This window comes from Propithecus coquereli, unplaced genomic scaffold (genome assembly GCF_000956105.1).
Source record: "Propithecus coquereli isolate 6110/MARCELLA unplaced genomic scaffold, Pcoq_1.0 Scaffold67, whole genome shotgun sequence".
Taxonomy (NCBI): Eukaryota; Metazoa; Chordata; class Mammalia; order Primates; family Indriidae; genus Propithecus; species Propithecus coquereli.
The window spans coordinates 3,311,158-3,330,144 of record NW_012152729.1 but is presented as its reverse complement, the minus strand read 5'-3'; the positions used below and the strand labels follow the sequence as shown (position 1 = coordinate 3,330,144).

Genomic DNA, 18,987 nt, shown 5'->3' with positions numbered 1-18,987 from the left:
CCTCATGAACAAAGAGGGATTTGGCTCACAAACTGACCACCAGGTGGTCCACCTCTTGAGACCAAGCTTGGAAGCCCCATTTGACACTGGTATTGGTCACACTGCTGGTTAGAGGAAGTAAGCCAGGTCCCCTGTCTGCAGCCACTTGGTAACAATCCTTGATCCTTGCCTCCCCTGCGGTAACTTCCAGAAGCCCTCCACCCCCTTCCTAATTACTCTCTTTCTCCCTTCTCCACAGTATTCCTGGGCTGCGCTGGGCAAGAGTCAGCTCTGCGTAGCACTGGTGACCACGACTTCACTGTGCTGAACGGCAGGACAGTCCAGGTAAAACCCGGTGTCCACCTGCAGGACAAAAGAAAGATGTTCTCTGTGCCTGCCTAGATTGCTGTGAGCCACGGCCAAGTTAACTCTTTAGGGGAGGGGTGTTAGCCCTCAGCTGCCCACAGCTGTGAGCATGAGTGCCTGTCTAAGCAGGGTAGTGCTTCACCCAACCAGCAGGGGCGCTGGGGCAGGCCCCTGGGGCAAAGAGCTGCCCTGTGAGGAATCGCCCAGTGCAGTTCATCCCTCGGAGCCCCTCTCCTACCGCCCTTCCCTTCTTTCCTGTAGCATCCAGGTTAACCCCAAGTGAGCGCAATTCCAACGCAGGACTGCCAGTCCCACGAGCCTCTAGGAAGATGGACCTGAAGCACTTGGCCGTACTTTTTTGTTTCTTTTAATATTTTGAATAGCTAATATGGCCACATGGTTCAAAAATAAAAAACATTAAAAAGTTATACAGACCGGGTGTGGTGGCTCACGCCTGTAATCCTAGCACTCTGGGAGGTCAAGGCGGGACGATTGCTTGAGCTCAGGAGTTCGAGACCAGCCTGAACAAGAGCAAGACTCATCTCTAATAAAAATAGAAAAATTAGCCGGGCGTGGTGGCGCATGCCTGTAGTCCCAGCTACTTGGGAGGCTGGGGTAGGAGGATCACTTGAGCCCAGGAGTTAGAGGCTACAGTGAGCTATGATGATGCCACTGCACTCTAGCCAGGGCAACAGAGCAAGACTCTGTCTCCAAAAAAAAAATGTTATGCAATAAATTATGTCTTGTTTGTCTTCATCTTCTAAAGCCCTCTCCACCCCTCAAAGAAGACACAGATAACCTCACTGTTGCCAGTTTCTTCCCTTCCAGAGTTTAGTTATCTACATTTTATACTTCTATATTATATATTTATATTGTATATTTATATGTTACATATTTTGTATATATACAGATATTTAAAAACCTTTTCCCCACATTTCTTTTACATAAAAACTAACATACTAGTCATGTCTGTACCTTTCTTTTTGTGCTTAACAGTATATTACAGCAGTACAATGCCTGCCTCCTTTCCACAGATACCACTGTTACTAGTTTCTTCTGTTTCCTTCTACATTTATCTATGTATAGGAAAATCTGAATATGTGGTCTTATTTCCTTACCTCTTACACAAAAGATGGAACAGTGCCTGGCACATATTAAGTACTATGTAAATATTTGTTAAAGAACATACTAAACTATATTAAGTTGTTTTGTACCTTGATCTTTTCATTTAACAGTATGTATCAAAGATCTTTCCCTGTCAGTCCACAGACGGTGTCCTCATTCTCATTTTCAGAGCTGCACAGAAACCCACCAGATGGATGTGCTGTGGTGTGTTCCAGTATATTCCACTGGTCCTCCACTATAAGTGAACACATAGATTATTTCCAAGTTTCCTTTTGCTATAGGCCCATCTGGATCTCTCTCCTAATCCTTAGCTCCTGTAGGTGAGATGTATTGGGTGTGTTCCAGCCCTTCGCACATCTGTGTTAAGGGGTCTTTTCTCCTTGCAGGAGAGGAAGGCATTGAAAATCTCCCCATCCAAACGTGTCTTACGAAGACGCAAGAGAGAATGGGTGGTCCCGCCGATATCTGTCCCTGAGAATGGAAAGGGTCCCTTCCCCCAGAAGCTGAACCAGGTAAGGCTGCCTTCTCCCTGGGAGTCACTGATGGCTGCGGCCCCATCCCAAGGCCTGCAGGTGAGGTTTCTTGCCACTGAGTGCCGGGGCCTACAGAGCAAAGCCTCTCTCGCATAGGAGCGAGTTCTAATAAGGCAGTGTCCCTCCCCACGTCTCCGCAGAGGATTCTCTGCTGCAATCATGAGACATCCATCACTCCGTCGCTCTGTCAGCTGCCATTTTCTTTCGCTTCCAGCTCAAATCTAATAAGGACAGAGGCACCAAGATTTTCTACAGCATCACGGGCCCCGGGGCAGACAGCCCCCCTGAGGGTGTCTTCACCATAGAGAAAGAGACAGGCTGGTTGTTGTTGAACAAGCCGCTGGACCGGGAGAAGATTGCCAAGTATGAGGCAAGTAGCCTTCAGCATCTGTGTAAATGGCCCCTCAGAAGTGCGGCCCCGGGGCCTGGCGCGAGGTCAGCACCGGGCTGACCCCAGACCTGGGTACCCGCAGCTCTTTGGCCACGCTGTGTCGGAGAACGGTGCTTCAGTGGAGGAGCCCATGAACATCTCCATCATCGTGACAGACCAGAATGACCACAAGCCCAAGTTCACCCAGGACGTCTTCAGAGGGAGCGTCTTAGAGGGGGTACTGCCCGGTAAGAGGACTGGGGAAGGGACCGCTCTGGGGTTGCTGGGCCCAGACCCATAAGTGCTGGCAGATCCCACCACACCTGATTTCCTCATCTGTGCATCAGATTACCTGGGATCTTCTTAAAAGTCCGGATTCCCCACTCCACGCCAAGATTCCTAAGTAAGAATGATCCCAGAGTAGAGCTCTGCAATCTATATATTTGAAAATTTCCCTGAGCTTCTGATGATCAGCCAAGTTTGGGAACCACTAGCTTCAGAGTTGCAAAGACCTAGATTTGAATCTTGGCCTCTTTAGTGGCTATGACCCTGGGCATATTCTTGACCTATGAGCCTTAATCCTAATATCTAAAAATGGGAATATCAACCTTGAAGAATCGTGAAGATTAGAAATAACATGTATATTCTTATGCAATACAAAGCGCCTGATGTGAGGCTCTTCAGTTACTCCAGCTATGAGGAGAGCAGCAAAGCCTGGGAGGAGTTAGAACGTCGTTTGTGGAGAGTGAGGGTGGCAGGGGCCAGCAGGTGACAAGGGAGGTGGGTGTATATCGATGGTCTCCTGTCAAAGACAGGTGCTGCTGGGGAGGGTTCTCCCGCTCCTCCCTCTCTGAGTTGTGGAGAATTACAGAGAAGTGTGAGCTGGTTAGACTGACGATAGCAGAAATGAATTACCAAAATAAAAACAGTGCTTAAATAAGATGAAACATTTTTCCCCCTTTATATTCAGGAAGCTTCAAATTTGTCAATTCAGACTGAAATAGTGCCTCAGAGTGTTCCTAGGTCCCTGTCTTGCTGCTCTGCTGTTTCGGCTTCTGTTTCTAAGGTTGCCTCTTGGTTGCTGCTGGGGCTCCAGCCATTGCGTCTGGAAGGGGCAGAGGGTGGGAAGAGCAAACCCCAAACTTGCAAAAGCACTTTGCCCCAAGTTGTGTATCCCACTCCTCAGAGTTTGTTCTCAGGGCCACAGCTAGCTGCAAGAGGGGATGAGAAATTGTCTTTGTCCTCGGTGGGCCTGTGCCCAGCCTGAAATGAGGACTATGTCCCTAAGAAAGGAGGGGAGTCTAGAAGACAGGTACCAACTAGCGATCTCTGCCAAAGATCAGAAGATGGGTCCAAGCTGACAGGCCAGGCGCGGAGCCTCTCGGAGTCCCAGAGGAGCCAAGGCTGGGACCGAAGCTGGGAGGAAAGGTACTCACTCACCCCTTCTCCTCTCCAGGCACTTCCGTGATGCAGGTGACGGCCACGGACGAGGATGATGCCATCAACACCTACAATGGGGTGGTCGCTTACTCCATCCATAGCCAAGAACCGAAGGACCCGCATGAGCTCATGTTCACCATCCACCGGAGCACAGGCAGCATCAGTGTGGTCTCCAGTGGGCTGGACCGGGAGGTGAGTGGCCCTTAGAGGGGAAAGTGCTGCCCACCCAGGCTGGGGCCCGACTCTCAGAGCAGAAGCTCCTGTCCCTGTCCCCAAAGCGCAAGCAGAACCGTGGGACCCAGGTCAGCTGGGGTGGCTGCTGTTGTGTTCACAGGCTGGTGTCCCGCAAGCTGCCAGGCAATCTCCGTACGTCGCCTGAGGCCGAGGAGGCAGCTGCAAAGTGCAGACTTTTGATGTTTTCTGGAGGTTTTCTCATTTCCTCTTGGAATGGCTCACTTAGTGTGCACATTGCCTAAACCTGTCCCTTGTGTGCTACAAAGTAGAATTAGCTCCGTGAATATTGGAGTTGCCTCCTGTTTCCTAATTAACACCTTCGCCGGAATCCTCACTGGAAGCGCTCATTCTAGAGCAGCCAGACGTCGGGCAGTGCCCAGCTTTCCCCAGCACCACCCTCTGCTGCCGTTCCTTCTGGCGGTGGGCAGGGGTGGGCCGGGGAGTCAAGAGAACATTATGAGAGGGAGAAACACCCTCCAGTCCACATCCCCTGGAGGCTGTGCTTCCCGGAGCTCAGTGAGGGACCCCTCAGGCAGCACTCACAGGGGGCTTCCCTCTCTCTCTTTCTCCCCAGAAAGTCCCTGAGTACACACTGACCATCCAGGCCACAGACATGGACGGGGATGGCTCCACCACCACGGCAGTGGCAGTGGTGGAAATCCTCGATGCCAATGACAACGCCCCCGTGTTTGACCCCCAGAAGGTAATGCCCCACCCTTCTTTCTTCCCTCGTCGGATAATTAAGAACTGAGGTTCTTCCTTTCTCTTGAAACTCTGGAACCAACCTGCATTGCTTCAAGTCCCCGTCTCACCACTTGCTAGCTGTGTGACCTTAGGTAAACTACGTAACCTCTCTGTGCACCATTTCCCAGTCTGTGAAAAGGAGGTAACAGTAATATCTGCTGCATTGTTCTGAGTTTTGAATAAATAATCTATGTACATTTCTTAACACAGTGCCCGGTAAATAAGTGCTTGATGTGAAAATCTTTGTTGATATGAAAACTTACTTGCCTCACACCACACCTGCCTGCCTTCTCCCTGTGCATGCTTGAACACTAGTGGCAGAGGACACTCCCCCTTCCATCTTCAGCTCTGGCCACTGGACATATTTAGCCCTGGTTAAAATTTTGCTCTGAGCAGCAGATTTCCCAGGCTTTGCCACCTGTCCCAGAACCTCCAGGAAAGTTCCTGGTCAGTGCCCCAGTGCGATTAGGCACCTATCCCTTCTTGCCACCTTCCTTATAACTTTCTGATCTCGGCGAGCTAGGTAGCTACCCGTGGCAGGGCCTTGGGCACCCAGACTGGTGAGATTGCTGAGTCAGGCCCCTGCGTGTAGGGACAGCTGGCCTGAGATTGGGGTGGTCTGTCTCAGCCCCTCTGAGGCTGATGCCCGCGACATTCTGCGCCTGTGTGTGCCCTGAAAACCCGCTAAGTGGGCTGTGATCCAGGAAAGGGTACAGGACGTGGGGCTCCCCTGAAATTGGATGGAGGATTCCCAGATGCTGCAGAGAGGAACAGGCTCTCTGGACAGTCGTTCTCTCTGCCCTGATTGCGCTGTGCTTCCCACACTGGCAGTATGAGGCCCGCGTGCCTGAGAACACAGTGGGCCACGAGGTGCAGAGGCTGACAGTGACCGATCTGGATGCCCCCAACTCACCGGCGTGGCACGCCACCTACCGCATCGTGGGAGGTGATGACAGCGACCATTTTACCATCACCACCGACCCTGAGAGCAACCAGGGCATCTTGACAACCAGAAAGGTGAGTCAGTTTGGCCTTTAGACAAGGGCCATTCCTGGGGCAGCCAGGAGTCAGGCTGCAGTGAGCTACGATTGCACCACTGCACTCCAGCCTGTGCAACAGAGTAAGACCCTCTTAAAAAAAAGGGGGAAGAAAAATCAGCCTAATCTTTACTATGAAGTATAGCCTAGTTTGAGAAGCCTTTTTTTTTTTTTTTTTTTGAGACAGAGTCTCACTGTGTTGCCCAGGCTAGAGTGCCATGGTGTCAGCCTAGCTGACAGCAACCTCAAACTCTTGGGCTCAAGCAATCTTACTGCCTCAGCCTTCCGAGTAGCTGGGACTACAGGCATGCACCACCATGCCCGGCTAATTTTTTCTATGTATTTTTAGTTGTCCAATCATTTCTTTCTATTTTTTTTTTTAGTAGAGATGGGGTCTCGCTCTTGCTCAGAGCTGGTTTTGAACTCCTCACCTTGAGCAATCCACCCGCCTCGGCCTCCCAGAGTGCTGGGATTACAGGCGTGAGCCACCGCGCCCAGCCCTCCACAAGTTTTTAAAACAGCCCTTAGGGGCTGCCACCACCTAACTGGGAACCAGTATTCTAGTGCTTAATAGTTATCGTAATCCAGTTACCTTTGGAATGATCTGAAGGCCCCATTAGATGTCCACCCAGGAAACACAGGAGGCATTATGGGACAGGGAGGGGGCAGCATTGTTGCTGGTGGGGGCCTCAAGCCCCCAGTATTGGGGCCACTGATACCCACTGCGCTGCGTGGGGTCTCCTCTCAATATGGTGGTTCAGGTCCTCCTTCCTCTTCTCCTAGGGCTTGGATTTTGAGGCCACGAACCAGCACACCCTGTACGTTGCAGTGACCAACGAGGCTCCCTTTGTGGTGAAGCTGCCAACCTCCACGGCCACTGTAGTGGTCCACGTGGAGGATGTGAATGAGGCACCCGTGTTCGTCCCACCCTCCAAAGTCATCGAGGTCCAGGAGGGCATCTCCACTGGGGAGGCTGTGTGTGTCTACACCGCCCAGGACCCTGACAAGGAGGATCAGAAGATCAGGTACTCGGGAGCTGGCCTCAGTCAGCCAGGTGCACTGGTACAGTTGGATGGGTTGTTTATTATGGCCAGCATTTGTTCTAATTGCCAAAAAGATGGTTAAATATTTTGTTTTTTTGAGACGGGGTCTCGCTCTGTTGCCCAGATTGGAGTGCAGTGGTGGTGCTATCACAGCTCACTGCAACCTGAAACTCCTGGGCTCAAGCGATCCTCCTGCCTCAGCCTCTCGAGTAGCTTGAGTCTACAGGTATGCACCACCATGCCCAGCTAATTTTTAAAATTTTTTGTAGAGATAAGATCTTGCTATGTTGCTCAGGCTGGTCTCAAACTCCTGGCCTCAAGTGATCCTCTTGCCTCAGCCTCCCAAAGTGCTGGGATTACAGGTGTGAGCCACCATGCCTGGCTGATGGTTAAATATTTTGAATGTCACCCCTGCATAGGACCTCTTTTTCCTACCCTCCTTGAGACTGAAGGCTCCAAGCAGGGGTGCAGGGCGCAGTATTTCCTCACTCTCTCATATCTCCCTGCTGGGACCCCCACCTGCTGCGTTAGGCTCCCGTCACAGGTGAGACGCAGTTTCCACATGATCCTGCCTAGGAGCCCAGAGTCTGTCTGCCAGGCGGTATGAGGAGGCCTTGAATGGTGACACCAGAATTCCAAGTATTCTGGGGGTGACTCTTCTCAACTTTTCCTCTCCAGCTACCATATCCTGAGAGACCCAGCCAGGTGGCTGGCCATGGACCCAGACAGCGGGCAGGTCACTGCTACGGGCACCTTAGACCGCGAGGATGAGCGGTTTGTGAGGAACAACATCTATGAAGTCATCGTCTTGGCCACGGACAATGGTGAGAGCTTCCTCCCCGCCCTTTCACAGAGGCCACTTTTGGTTCCTAGGTCACATGACACAGCATGCCCCCCGCAGGCAGAATGTCAGGGAGGGTGTCTGCAGACCGGCACAGAGAGTGAAGGGGTCTTTCAGAGGAATCTTTTAAAGACTGGTCCTCGGATTACTGGCCGTGATTCCAGTTCCCTTAAAACCCAAGACTTAGTAGCATTCTGAAGATTCCCCTTGGCCTGAGTTTTTGGTTCACTGCGCCCTGAACTGACCTGTCAGCTTCCCCTCGTGACTGACTGACAGATAGGGGCAGCCTAGAAAGTGCCACGAGTGATTAGCAACGTCACACCATGGTGGACGGGGGTTTTGCTTGAGCCGTAGTAACACAAGGCCTGCAGGCAGGTGAGCTGTTACAGCGGAGAGCATGGAATCTTCTCTGAAGCTGAGCAGCAGTCCCTGGAGTGGCCCTGAGGGGAACGGGTTTCACTGTGTGGCTGTGGTGGCTGTGTCGGGATGAATGGCTGCGACCGTGCTGTGGTCAGTTAGTAACGAGAGTGGCGGCTTGACTGGCAGGTATCTGCTGCGTATCGAAAGCCGATGCACGGAAGGTCTTGAGAGCTCGGAGGTGAGCGGTGAACAGGAGCCTCCCGGGGCTGGTGGAGTCGGTCACGGGGAGCTTAACGTTGATTCCTCAGCCCGACCAAGGGCAGGTGCTGAAAGGAGGTCGTGTGTCATTATGAACAGGGAGTCCTCCCACCACGGGCACGGGGACCCTCCTGCTAACACTTATCGACGTCAACGACCACGGCCCAGTCCCTGAGCCCCGTGAGATCATCATCTGCAACCAAAGCCCTGTGCCCCAAGTGCTGAACATCACGGACAAGGACCTGTCCCCCCACACGTCCCCTTTCCAGGCCCAGCTCACACGCGACTCGGACATCCACTGGACAGCAGAGGTCAATGAGAAAGGTAGCTAACGGGTGGGGGCAGTGGGCAGGCGTCTGTCCCATACCAGGACCCTGCACACGTTCCTGTCCAGCGTCTTGTGGGTCACAGAGGTAACGGTCTCCTCCAGAGCCTCAACCAGATGCTAGGTAACAACCTAGCGTAAACCTCTGGAATTCCGTAGGACCCCAAAGTACCGTTCTAGCCCAGTCACCTTTCTGTGCCGATGGAAAAGGTGAAGCCCAGAGAGAGAAAGAGCGACTCATCCCACAACAGCCTGCGAAGAGGCTACTGCCCTCCCTCCCTCTCTCGCTCTCTCTCTCTCTCTCTCTCTCTCTCTCACACACACACACGCGCACACACACATTTTACAGATGAGGAAACCATGGCCTACAGAAGTCTAAAGTCTAAATGTCTGGCCAGGAGTGTTATGGCTAAGAAATGATGTCACCAAGATTTTAATGCAGGCAGTCTGGCTTAGCACAGTGCTCTACTGTCTACTATTTTTTGAACCCTGGTGATATACAAAATGCTTTTTCCTTTTTTCCTTGTTTAATATTTCTACCCAGCTCTGCGGTTAGTATTTTAATCCCTACTTACAGATGAGATGAGGCTTGGAGGGGTTAGATGGCAGGCCCAAGGGCGCAGAGTAGGTGAGTTGCAGAAGTTGGAGCCAGGCTTTGCCTCCAGGGACCTGGCCCCCCCCAGCACTGCTCCCATCTGCCTCCTTGCCCTGCTCTTTGCAATCCACCAGCTGAGAGCTTCTCAGCCTTCAGTGATTTTTTTTCAGTTGTCATGAGAAGTGGAGAAGGGTCTTAGTGGCATTGAGTGGGTGAGGACCCAGGATGCAAGAGAAAGGTGGGTCCCGCCTCACGTGGCAAATAAGCCCTTGGAGAAGCACCGCCCGGCCCTGGTTTAAAGTGTTTCCCCATCCTTCTGGGACTGGGGTTCCCCAGAAGGGAAATGGGGCATCACTACATTCAGATTCCTTCCAAAGAAACCGAATGCCCAGTTTCTGTCATTGCTGCTGAGGCTGGCCCAGAAGGGACTCAGGAGACCCCCTTCAGATGCCCACATGGTCTCATTTCTCTGACTTTTGTGATCCGGGTGTATCTGTCCAGCACCTTTCCCTTGAGAAGCCCGAGTCGGTCTCCTGTCACCCCCTTGTGGCCTAGAGGCCACTTTTTTCCTCCTTGAACATACCGTATTAGAACTTGAACTCTGGGCCCAGATTGCCTCGGTTTAAGACCTGACTCCTCCTTTCACTAGCTTTGTGGCTGTGGGCAAGTTACTGAACCTCACTGTGCCTCAGTTTCCTTATCTGTAGGATGGGGTCAATACTTGTATCTACTTCCATAGCGTTATGGTGAAGATAAATACGTGAATACACGAAAAGCATCTCGTGTGGCATGTCCTGCTCAGTAGATGGAGCAGCCAACGTCCACACCGTCATTCCAGCAACAGCCGCAGAGCTGGCTCTGTCCGAGTGTGAGCATCGTGGCCAAACCCCAGTGGTATCAATGTCCAATGATATTGACACCTGGTTCTTGTTTTTAATTTCATTTTTCTCTTTGCCTTTGTCCTATTGTCAGGGAAATTAATGCAGGCTCTACCCCACGTGACCTCAGGCTAGTTACCTGACTCCCGAAGCCTCACTTTCTACATTCGTAAAATGAGGATAATAGCAGTACCTGCCTCAGAGTTGTGGCGCGGATCAGGGCCTGGCATGTGATAAGCATCTGTTTAGTCACTGCCACCATCAGCAGCAGCAACGGAGAAGTCAGCCCTGCAGCGTGGTAGGGATGTTTTGGTGACGTTCCCTGTGTTGGCCTTGGTCATGGTAGACCAAACACTCAGTCCACAGAGCCACCCCTGCTGCGCGTGCAGAGTGGGAATAGGGGCAGTTCTGCCTTTGGCCTTTGTACTAAGAGGAGCCAGCGAGTGTGTGGAGCATTTTAACTGAAAGTGACCTGAGGTCAGTGCTGGAGTAAGCGGGCAAGCCTGGGGCAGGCGGGCTAGAAACTTGGGGGTTGTTTTGATCGCCCCAGTGACTAATCCTGGTGCATAGACGTGTGACCCCGCAACACGGGGGAAAATCCTGGGTGATGAAAAATGTTCCATCCAAGTTAACGGCTCCCCTCTTGAGAAAGGTCTAAAATGAAGGCCTTTCTGCAAAGAGGCCCCAACCCTGTATTCCTCTCCTACAAACACAGCCCTGTCCCCACTCTGGGATCACCACGGTCTCCCCAGAGGTGCTGGCTGTGCCGGCTGCAACAGGCCTTGCCTCTGCTCTGTGCTTACCCTGCTGCCCCTGGGCCCGTGAAGGCCAGTTAGCCCAACGCCTGTTGCGGCCTCATTTCTGGCTTCCCTGAACTTGCGTGTGGCCACTAGTGCTGCGATAGCGCAGGTTGCCATCCTGTCTGCTCTGTGTAACACCCACACAACCAAGTCATGTGCATTTGGATTTATTACAATTGAGTGCTCACTTGGATATATAGGTGTTTCATATATTGGAATTCAATCATACAGTTGAGGTATAAATATTTATATTTATATTATTGTAAGAGCAAAAATAATTTATTTCTTTCCCAGTAATTCTTTCCGTGATGGTGAGTTTTGCTTTAGCCAAATATCAATTTCTATCACTTGGCCAAAGTGTGCTTTTGGAACATTTCTCGCTGTCGCCCCACGCAGAGCCTGTGTTCTCAAACCTGCGTCACGGTGTACTCGGTTCCCACCGCTGCGTATCCCGTGGCTAATACGTGATCTGTCCACGCCAGGTGACACAGTGGCTTTATCCCTGAAGAAGTTCCTGAAGCAAGACATATATGACGTGCACCTTTCTCTGTCTGACCATGGCAGCAAGGAGCAAGTGACAGTGATCAGAGCCACCGTGTGTGACTGCCATGGCCACGTGGAGAACTGCCCTGCACCCTGGAAGTGGGGTTTTATCCTCCCTGTCCTCGGGGCTGTCCTGGCTCTGCTACGTGAGTACCAGGTGCCCTCCCCTCTCTGAGGACGGAGCAGTTAAAATGTGCGATTATACCCTGAACTTCTGGGACTAAGGGGCCACCAATATTGCTCATCCACTCCTTAAACTCTTAATTCTAGGAGCATTATTCTGTCAGTAGATTGTTTTTTTGGTCAGTAGATATTTCTGGAGCTTCTGGAACATGCCAGGCTTTGGGGACACAGTGGTGAGCAAACAGACTTGGCCCTGCTGTCAGGTCATCTACAGGCCTGAGCAGTGGTTCTGAAAGACCAACAGCATTAGCACTACCAGGAATCCGTTAGAAAGGCAAATTCTCAGGCCTCACTCCAGACCTACTGGTTCAGAAACCTTGGGATAGAGCCCGGGAATCTGTGTTTAACAAGCCCCCAGGGTGTTCTGGTACATGGTAGAGTTCGAGAACCACCGGTCTAGTGGGCAGAAGTGTCTAGTTAAAAACAAATTTCTTTGCTTTAAAGGTAGAACCCATCACAGTTGCTTTTTCCACTCTGACTTGATCTTACGTAGAAGACACACATCAATCAGATATGAATACGACAAGAGCGAGCTTTAGTCAACATACTGTGCGCCCAGCACTGCCTCAGGCGCTGGGTGCAGCACTTAGCACGGCCGGTCCTGCCCTTGTGGGGCTCACGTCCCAGTGCAGGGAGCGGGCAGCAGACAGTCTGGCAGAGGAACGGGAGTTGCCATGGAGAACGGGAAAGCAGGGGACGGGATGGAGTGGCCAGATGGGGTAGGGGGTATGGGCAGGACAAGCCTTGCCAGGAGGGAATGTTCAGGTGAAGACCTGGGGTGGATGAGAGAGAAAGTCGTGCAGGGATCCGGGATCCAGGCAACAAGTGCAGGAGCCCTGAGGCAGCTCTGTGCTTGGCGCGGAGGAGCAGCAACGGCTGGAGTGGGAAAAGCAAGAGGGAAAAGAGTAGGAAAAGGGGTGAGAGAGGCGACGTGCTCGGCGGGTCATCACGTTGGGCCTAGGTTCCCACTGAACAGACGCTGGGGCGAGGGTGGAGACGGGGAGACATTTAGGACGCCGTTGCCGTGATTCGGATGGGAAGGTGACCGGCAGCTCAGAGCAGGACAGCAGCATTGCGGTGGTGAGAGGGGGGCCGTGTTTCGAGGTAGAGTCAATTCAGGTTGATCTGTGGCATAAGGCAAGCGCCATCCGTGATGCCAGGGCTCTTGGCCTAAGCAGGTAGAAGCGTGGCTCCGTCTCCTAGCTGGGGAAGGGAGTTGCCAGGCAGGTCCCGGTGGGGATGGCAGCGGGCAGTTAGACCACAGGCCTCGGGCTCAGGGGAGCAGGATTTGTCTCTTGCCTTCCCCAAACTCAGTGGGGAGGAGGAGAGATTACAGCCTCGCCCGCAGGGGTGTACATCCTGAGAATTTATGGACTCCCAAGGAAGCTAGCTCTGTCTCTTCTGGCCGGAGAGAGACAGTGGTTCCATCAACAGGCAAAAAAGTAACGTGTTAAGCAGTGTGGTGTGTCCTCCTACATTGAACTGCCATGCAGACAAGGCCAGGCGGTGCCCTCTTAATTTAACATGGGGCTAACTGGGTGTAGTCACGACAGGGAAAGCAGCCAGTCTCCTCGTGTCCAAATAGCCTGCCAGCCTTTCAGACCATGTCTCTAGAAGCCAGTCCCTCTCTTAAAATTCCAACGTAGCATTTACACCTAAGTGCAAATTACGACTCCATATCAGAGGTTCATTATCTTGCTTAAGGTTCAGTGCCACCAGTGTGGGACGCCTGACAGCAAGCATTGCAGGTGGGGTAACTTCCAGGCAGGTGTGATGTTGAGCAGAGACCTGAAGGGTGAGAGCCGTGTATATGCCGGAAAGTGCCGGGCGAGGAAAGATTCCTAAGTGGAAACCGCTAGACCTTGGGGGGCAGTGGGGGCACAGGCCAGGGCCCGCTCTTCAGCCTTGAGGAGGAGTCGGGGTCTCCCAGTGCAGACAGAGGTAGTGTTGAGCTCTGGCGACTGAGCGGAGGGCTTGGCCAGCTGTGTGTTGTGTTCATCCCCTCCCCCCACTCCTCAGTGCTCCTGCTGGTGCTCCTCTTGTTGGTGAGAAAGAAGCGGAAGGTGAAGGAGCCCCTTCTACTCCCAGAAGATGACACCCGTGACAACGTCTTCTACTACGGCGAGGAAGGGGGCGGCGAAGAGGACCAGGTAGGGTATTGGGGCTCTGGGGGATGGAGGTGGGTGCCCTCAAGGCCACTGGCAGGGATGGTTGGGTCAACCAACTAACCAATTAGCTGTGCCAACCAGACCCTGGCATGGGGTCTCCATGCAGGATCCAGCCCCGGCGCTCCCCTTCTGAGAGGGGTCTGGGCCACCGCTGCAGTCTCCTTGGCCCTAGGCAGGTTAACCCAGAGCCTGAGCTTAATTTGGGGAGGGCGGGGAGGGTCGAAACTAGGGCTTTCAGAAACCACCGGCCTCATGTCTTCTAAGACCTACCTGGGAACCAGAGCATCCACGGCAGGCGGGGGGTGCAACGTAAGTGGTGAGGACGGGGAGTCCTTCTCAGTCCCATGCTCACCTTCCTTTCCCTAAAGGACTATGACATCACCCAGCTCCACCGGGGGCTGGAGGCCAGGCCCGAGGTGGTTCTCCGAAATGACGTGGCACCAACTTTCATCCCCACACCCATGTACCGTCCTCGGCCAGCCAACCCAGACGAAATCGGCAACTTCATCATCGAGGTGAGGCATGGCAGGCCAGCCTCGGGCACCCCTTTATTCAAGCCTTGCACCAGCAACACAGAGAACGAGTATGGGCTTGAGTCTTGCATCCGGGTTCAAATCCTGACTCCACCAACCAGCCGTGCGACCTCTGGCATATTTGAGTGACTTCTGGGGTTCTCTTTCCTCCTCCAGAAAACCCTAATTTGCAGAGTGCTTAAGAATGATTAGGACTAATTTATTCATTTATTCAACAAAAGTAGCAGCAGTTGTTAGAATACTCGAGCCAAACCTGGGTTTGAATTTTTGCAGACCCCAGTGATTCCAGTGTGGAGCAAAGCCTGGACCTCTTACAGGTCCCTCCCGGGCCTGGACGAGCCGGCGCCTAGAACGGTGCTAGTACAGGCTTCTCAAACCTGCCCGCACGTGGGAATCCCCTGGGGAGCCCCAGAAACCACTGGCGCCTCTGCCTCATCCCCAGAGGTTGTCATTTAATTGCTCGGGGTGTGGCCTGGGCTTCAGAATGTTTGAAAGGTTCTCCAGGTAATTTAAGTTGGGAACTACTGACCTAGCCTGTAGCATTTATTAGGTAACAATAGCTATGATTGCCAGGTACCATTCTAATAAGTGCTTTACATATATTTGCATATGTTCATTTATTCCTTTGAAACTATATGAAATGTCACCGTTTTACAGACAAGGAGACAGAGGCACAGAAGAGTTAAGAGACTCACCCAGGGTCTCTAGCATGTGGGGTCTGAGCTCTGGCTCAGCTGGTCTGACCACAGAGCCTTGCGCTCGGCCACTGGCCTGTTCACTGAGCGCTTGCTGCGTGCTGGTCCCTGTGCTAAGTGCTCGATGTGGATTATTTCATTTCAACCTTCACAACCTTAAAGGAGGGGAGGTGGCCTCCCAGACGAGGAAACAGAGGCCCCGCCGCTCCTAACCCCTGTTCTGTCCCGTAGAACCTAAAGGCGGCAAACACGGACCCCACGGCACCGCCCTACGACTCCCTGCTGGTGTTCGACTACGAGGGCAGCGGCTCGGACGCCGCCTCGCTCAGCTCCCTCACCTCCTCCGCCTCGGACCAGGACCAAGACTACGACTACCTGAACGAGTGGGGCGGCCGCTTCAAGAAGCTGGCGGACATGTACGGCGGCGGCGAGGACGACTAGGCCGCCGGCCCTGGGGCAGGGAACTAGACTTCAGGCCGCAGTGGCATCTCCGAGGGGTCTCCGTCTCCCTTCTTTCATCCAAGGCCTTTGGAGCTTGTCGGGAAGTGGCTTTAGCAACTCGGAAGGCAGAGGCTTGAGTCTTGGAGGGGCTGGCTTCCAAGCCTGTCAGAGTGGACGATGTGGGCAGCTTGACGTCAAGCTGGGACCTCTCCGCCTAGGTCAGGGTCGCCCCAGAGGCCGAGTTTCCAGGAGTCTCTCGTCTGCCATAAAATGCTCAGCCCCCTGGCCTGGGCCTGCTCTGACCCGTGATGACTTCGTCTCCGGAATGGACCCTTCTTAGAAAGAGGCCACCTCTTAGTACAACATGAATATTTTTAATGCTGATTTCGAAGAGTTAGAGGCGGGTCCTGGGCCGTCCCCTCGGGTCCTCCGGAAGCACAGCCAGAGCTGCCGGGCTCACCAGCCCCCACCATTGCTCTGTTTCCAGGCCCCAAGACCTCCCACTCGGATGGATCACTGCGTTTTTATACTGCGCGTGTCTAGGTTGTCCTTTATTTTTTATTTTCCCCGTTGTGTGCTATAGATGAAGAGTGATGACAATCGTGTAAATGTACCGGAACTTTTTTATTAAAGGAACTTTTCCCAGAGGTGCCAGAGGAGTGAACTCTTCTTTTTTAATAGAAGCTTTATTGGCATCTAATTCACATACTACACCATTCACCTATTTAAAGTGTACAATTCAGTGGTGTTTAGAATTTCCCGAGTTGTGCAAAGGGAGGAGGCTCTCTTAACCCTGCTGGCCTCGTCCCAGCGTCCTCCAGATGGTAGAGGAAGGGCAGGATTAGCTTCCATGCCCCAGCTTACGGGTGGGCTCGGGTGGAGGGGAGACCTCCTGCCCTCCTCCCTGCAAAGCTGGAGCTGCTCCTCTGTGGGAAAGAACCATCAACCTCCTCGCCCCTGGGCCGAGCCCCACCAGAGCCCAGGGGAGGTCTCTCCCCGCAACAGCGGCTGCTCCCTCCTGCAGTGCCGTGTGTGACACCTGGTCATCAAAATCAAGCAAAACAGAAAATTAGAGGACCCAACGAGGATATCAGTGAAATCAGGACATTCCTGACAACGCCAGAGCACAAACGCAGAAATACTGTTGAAGAGGCAGCAGCGGTAGAACAGTTCCATTAGTGTCCCGGCCGGGCGCGGTGGCTCAGGCCTGTAATCCCAGCACTTTGGGAGGCAGGAGGATTGCTTGAGGCCAGGAGTTCAAGACCATTTGTGTCTTTGCTAATGTGAAGTTCAAGATTTTCTTTGCAATGAATCAAAAAAGAATCCGAAGTGAAGCTGAAGGAATTGCTGACGTTGAAATCAATGTTTACTTCCCGCAAGAGTGACTCATTCTGCGAGGGCCTGGAGCTCCCAGACAGACCCTGCACCCGCAGCATCACTTGCTGAATCAGACACGGGGTGGGGCCCTGCGGTGCTTCAGCAGCCTTCGGGTGGTTGTGATGCACACTCAAGTTTGCTCGCCGGGCTGAAGGATGAGGCTGAGGGTGCCCTGAATCCTCAGACCCTGGAGATGGGGGAATCAAAAGGGAATTAAGTAGGATGAGAAAACTCACCTGTCCTTGGTACCCAGCACCCTCGGACCAAAGCCACCTCCTGCCACTCCCACAGAGCTGCAGCCCCGGTTTCCTGCTGCTTTCGCTGATAACAGGGCTGGGGGAGGATTAGGTGTCTCTCCCAGTAGACACCTGCTGCCCCTTATCTTCCTCTCCCCCTAGGAAGCCTGAATCAAGCAGGAAACCCCATCTTCGGCTGAGGCTAATAATAAAAGCAAACAGCTCCTGCTCAGATTGGCTTTCCCCTGAGATTTCTGGAGGAAAAGCAGCCTTTCCTGGCCTAGCCTGGCCTCTGTGGATGGATCTAGACTCCCCTGGCAATGGAACCAGTCGCCAGCGTCTGAGTGGTTTGGAAGGAAGAGCCTGGGCTCTGTGATGGGGACGATGTTAAGTCGCTCTGTCACCCGCGGCCTGCTTCTCATCTGCACGTGGAATCTTGGGACTCTGGTCTTTAGTTGCCTGAAAAGAAATCAGAATATTTGCAGTGAGAAGTCACCAGTGCCGACCAGTCACAGTGGCTATGACACTGACCATGAACAAGCCATAGGGCCTGCCATGCTAGCAAGGACCGCCTGAATGTCTGACTCGCTAACCCTTCACGGGCAGCGCTTTAGCAGTTGGGTGTGCCTCCTTTTTAGCCTTGCGTGTTACACATTTTGCATTATACTTTTTCATAACAGGGCATATGGGACTGCCTTATTGCCCCCAACACATCCAGCTTGGATGTGTTGTCATTTATTTACTCTCACCATCATCCATGGACATCAGTCATTCTAGCTTTTTGCCCTTAATGTCAAACACCCTAGGACATCCACCTTTGCAGATGTTTCAAAGCCAGTTCCCCAATCTGGTGGGGGGTGAGAGGGGGAGCGTGGTCCCAGTTGAGGTCAGGGCTGCCTTGAGTGGCGGGGTCAGTTTTGGATGACGGGCTGGTCCTGCAAGGACCCCTCGAGCTCTTTCTACTAAGTGATCTTTTTTTCCCAGACTTTTAAAAGCCAAAGTCCCAGAACCCAAGTCCAACAGAAAAGCTAATAAAAACAGAGCTTTGCTGGAAGAAGGGGTCGGGGGTACCCAGAGACTCTCTCTCGCCTCATCTTCCCAGTGTGTCTCCTTATGGACCCCAAATGCAGAGCAGCTTGAAAATTGCCCCAATCCAGCAATTTTACAGATGGAAAATGACAGGGGCTGTAAAGAGGGCACTCCCTTAGTCCCCTGCAGTGGGGACAGGGATGGGTCAGTGCCCACGCCTCACTTCACACCATGCCTTTTCCCTTGTCACTAACCCCAAAGTCCTTTCCTCCTCCCAACGGGCTATAGATAGGACCCGTCTACCCAGGTGGGCTTTGCCCAGGCCCTCAAGAGGACTAAGGGGGTTGTGTCCTCCTTATTCCTGGAAGGTAGGTAAGGAGCGGAGGCCCCGGATTCCTGGCCCCCGCGCCAGGCATGGATCTCCTCGCCCACTCCAGGCCCCCAAAGGGGCACAGGGCGGAGGCCCAGCCAGGGATCTGCTAGGGGGCGGCCAGTCAGGGAGGGACCCTGAGGTCAGCCGGGCAGTGAGCCTGCCATTGAAAGGGTGGGGGCAGTCACCCTGGGAAGCCCCTGTCGCAGCCCACACCCCGTGTGCAGTTCCAAGCTCACTGGGGAACTCCTAGGGGTCAACTCCCTTCAGACTACGGGCAGAACCTACCTCCTGCCTCCCGCCAGAATAATCCAGCAAGGAGGCCTGGGGCAGGGCACAAGTTCACATCCTGGCACTTCCAGGCATGAGGCCTTGGACAAATCACTTAAACTCTCTGTGCCTCAGTCTTCTCATCTGTAAACTATGGGAGCAATCGTGTTAGTTAATACCTGGAATGTGCTCAGAGGGTGCCTGTCTGCAAGCG

General features: G+C 53.1%; 1 protein-coding gene across 1 annotated transcript in view; it reads left to right on the top strand.

The window, feature by feature from the left end:
* CDH3 (cadherin 3, type 1, P-cadherin (placental)) overlaps window positions 1–15,632 on the top strand; it is a 38,028-nt gene extending 22,396 nt beyond the window's left edge. The window contains exons 3-16 of the mRNA XM_012660471.1: window positions 239–369; window positions 1,857–1,982; window positions 2,218–2,373; window positions 2,477–2,621; window positions 3,830–4,005; window positions 4,622–4,750; window positions 5,623–5,808; window positions 6,612–6,853; window positions 7,550–7,695; window positions 8,430–8,654; window positions 11,411–11,617; window positions 13,674–13,804; window positions 14,191–14,337; window positions 15,282–15,632. Coding sequence (XP_012515925.1) covers window positions 239–369; window positions 1,857–1,982; window positions 2,218–2,373; window positions 2,477–2,621; window positions 3,830–4,005; window positions 4,622–4,750; window positions 5,623–5,808; window positions 6,612–6,853; window positions 7,550–7,695; window positions 8,430–8,654; window positions 11,411–11,617; window positions 13,674–13,804; window positions 14,191–14,337; window positions 15,282–15,491 — 2,357 coding nt within the window. The 3' untranslated portion in view covers window positions 15,492–15,632. The remainder of the gene's footprint in view (window positions 1–238; window positions 370–1,856; window positions 1,983–2,217; window positions 2,374–2,476; window positions 2,622–3,829; window positions 4,006–4,621; window positions 4,751–5,622; window positions 5,809–6,611; window positions 6,854–7,549; window positions 7,696–8,429; window positions 8,655–11,410; window positions 11,618–13,673; window positions 13,805–14,190; window positions 14,338–15,281) is intronic.
* The last annotated feature ends 3,355 nt before the right edge of the window (window positions 15,633–18,987 follow it).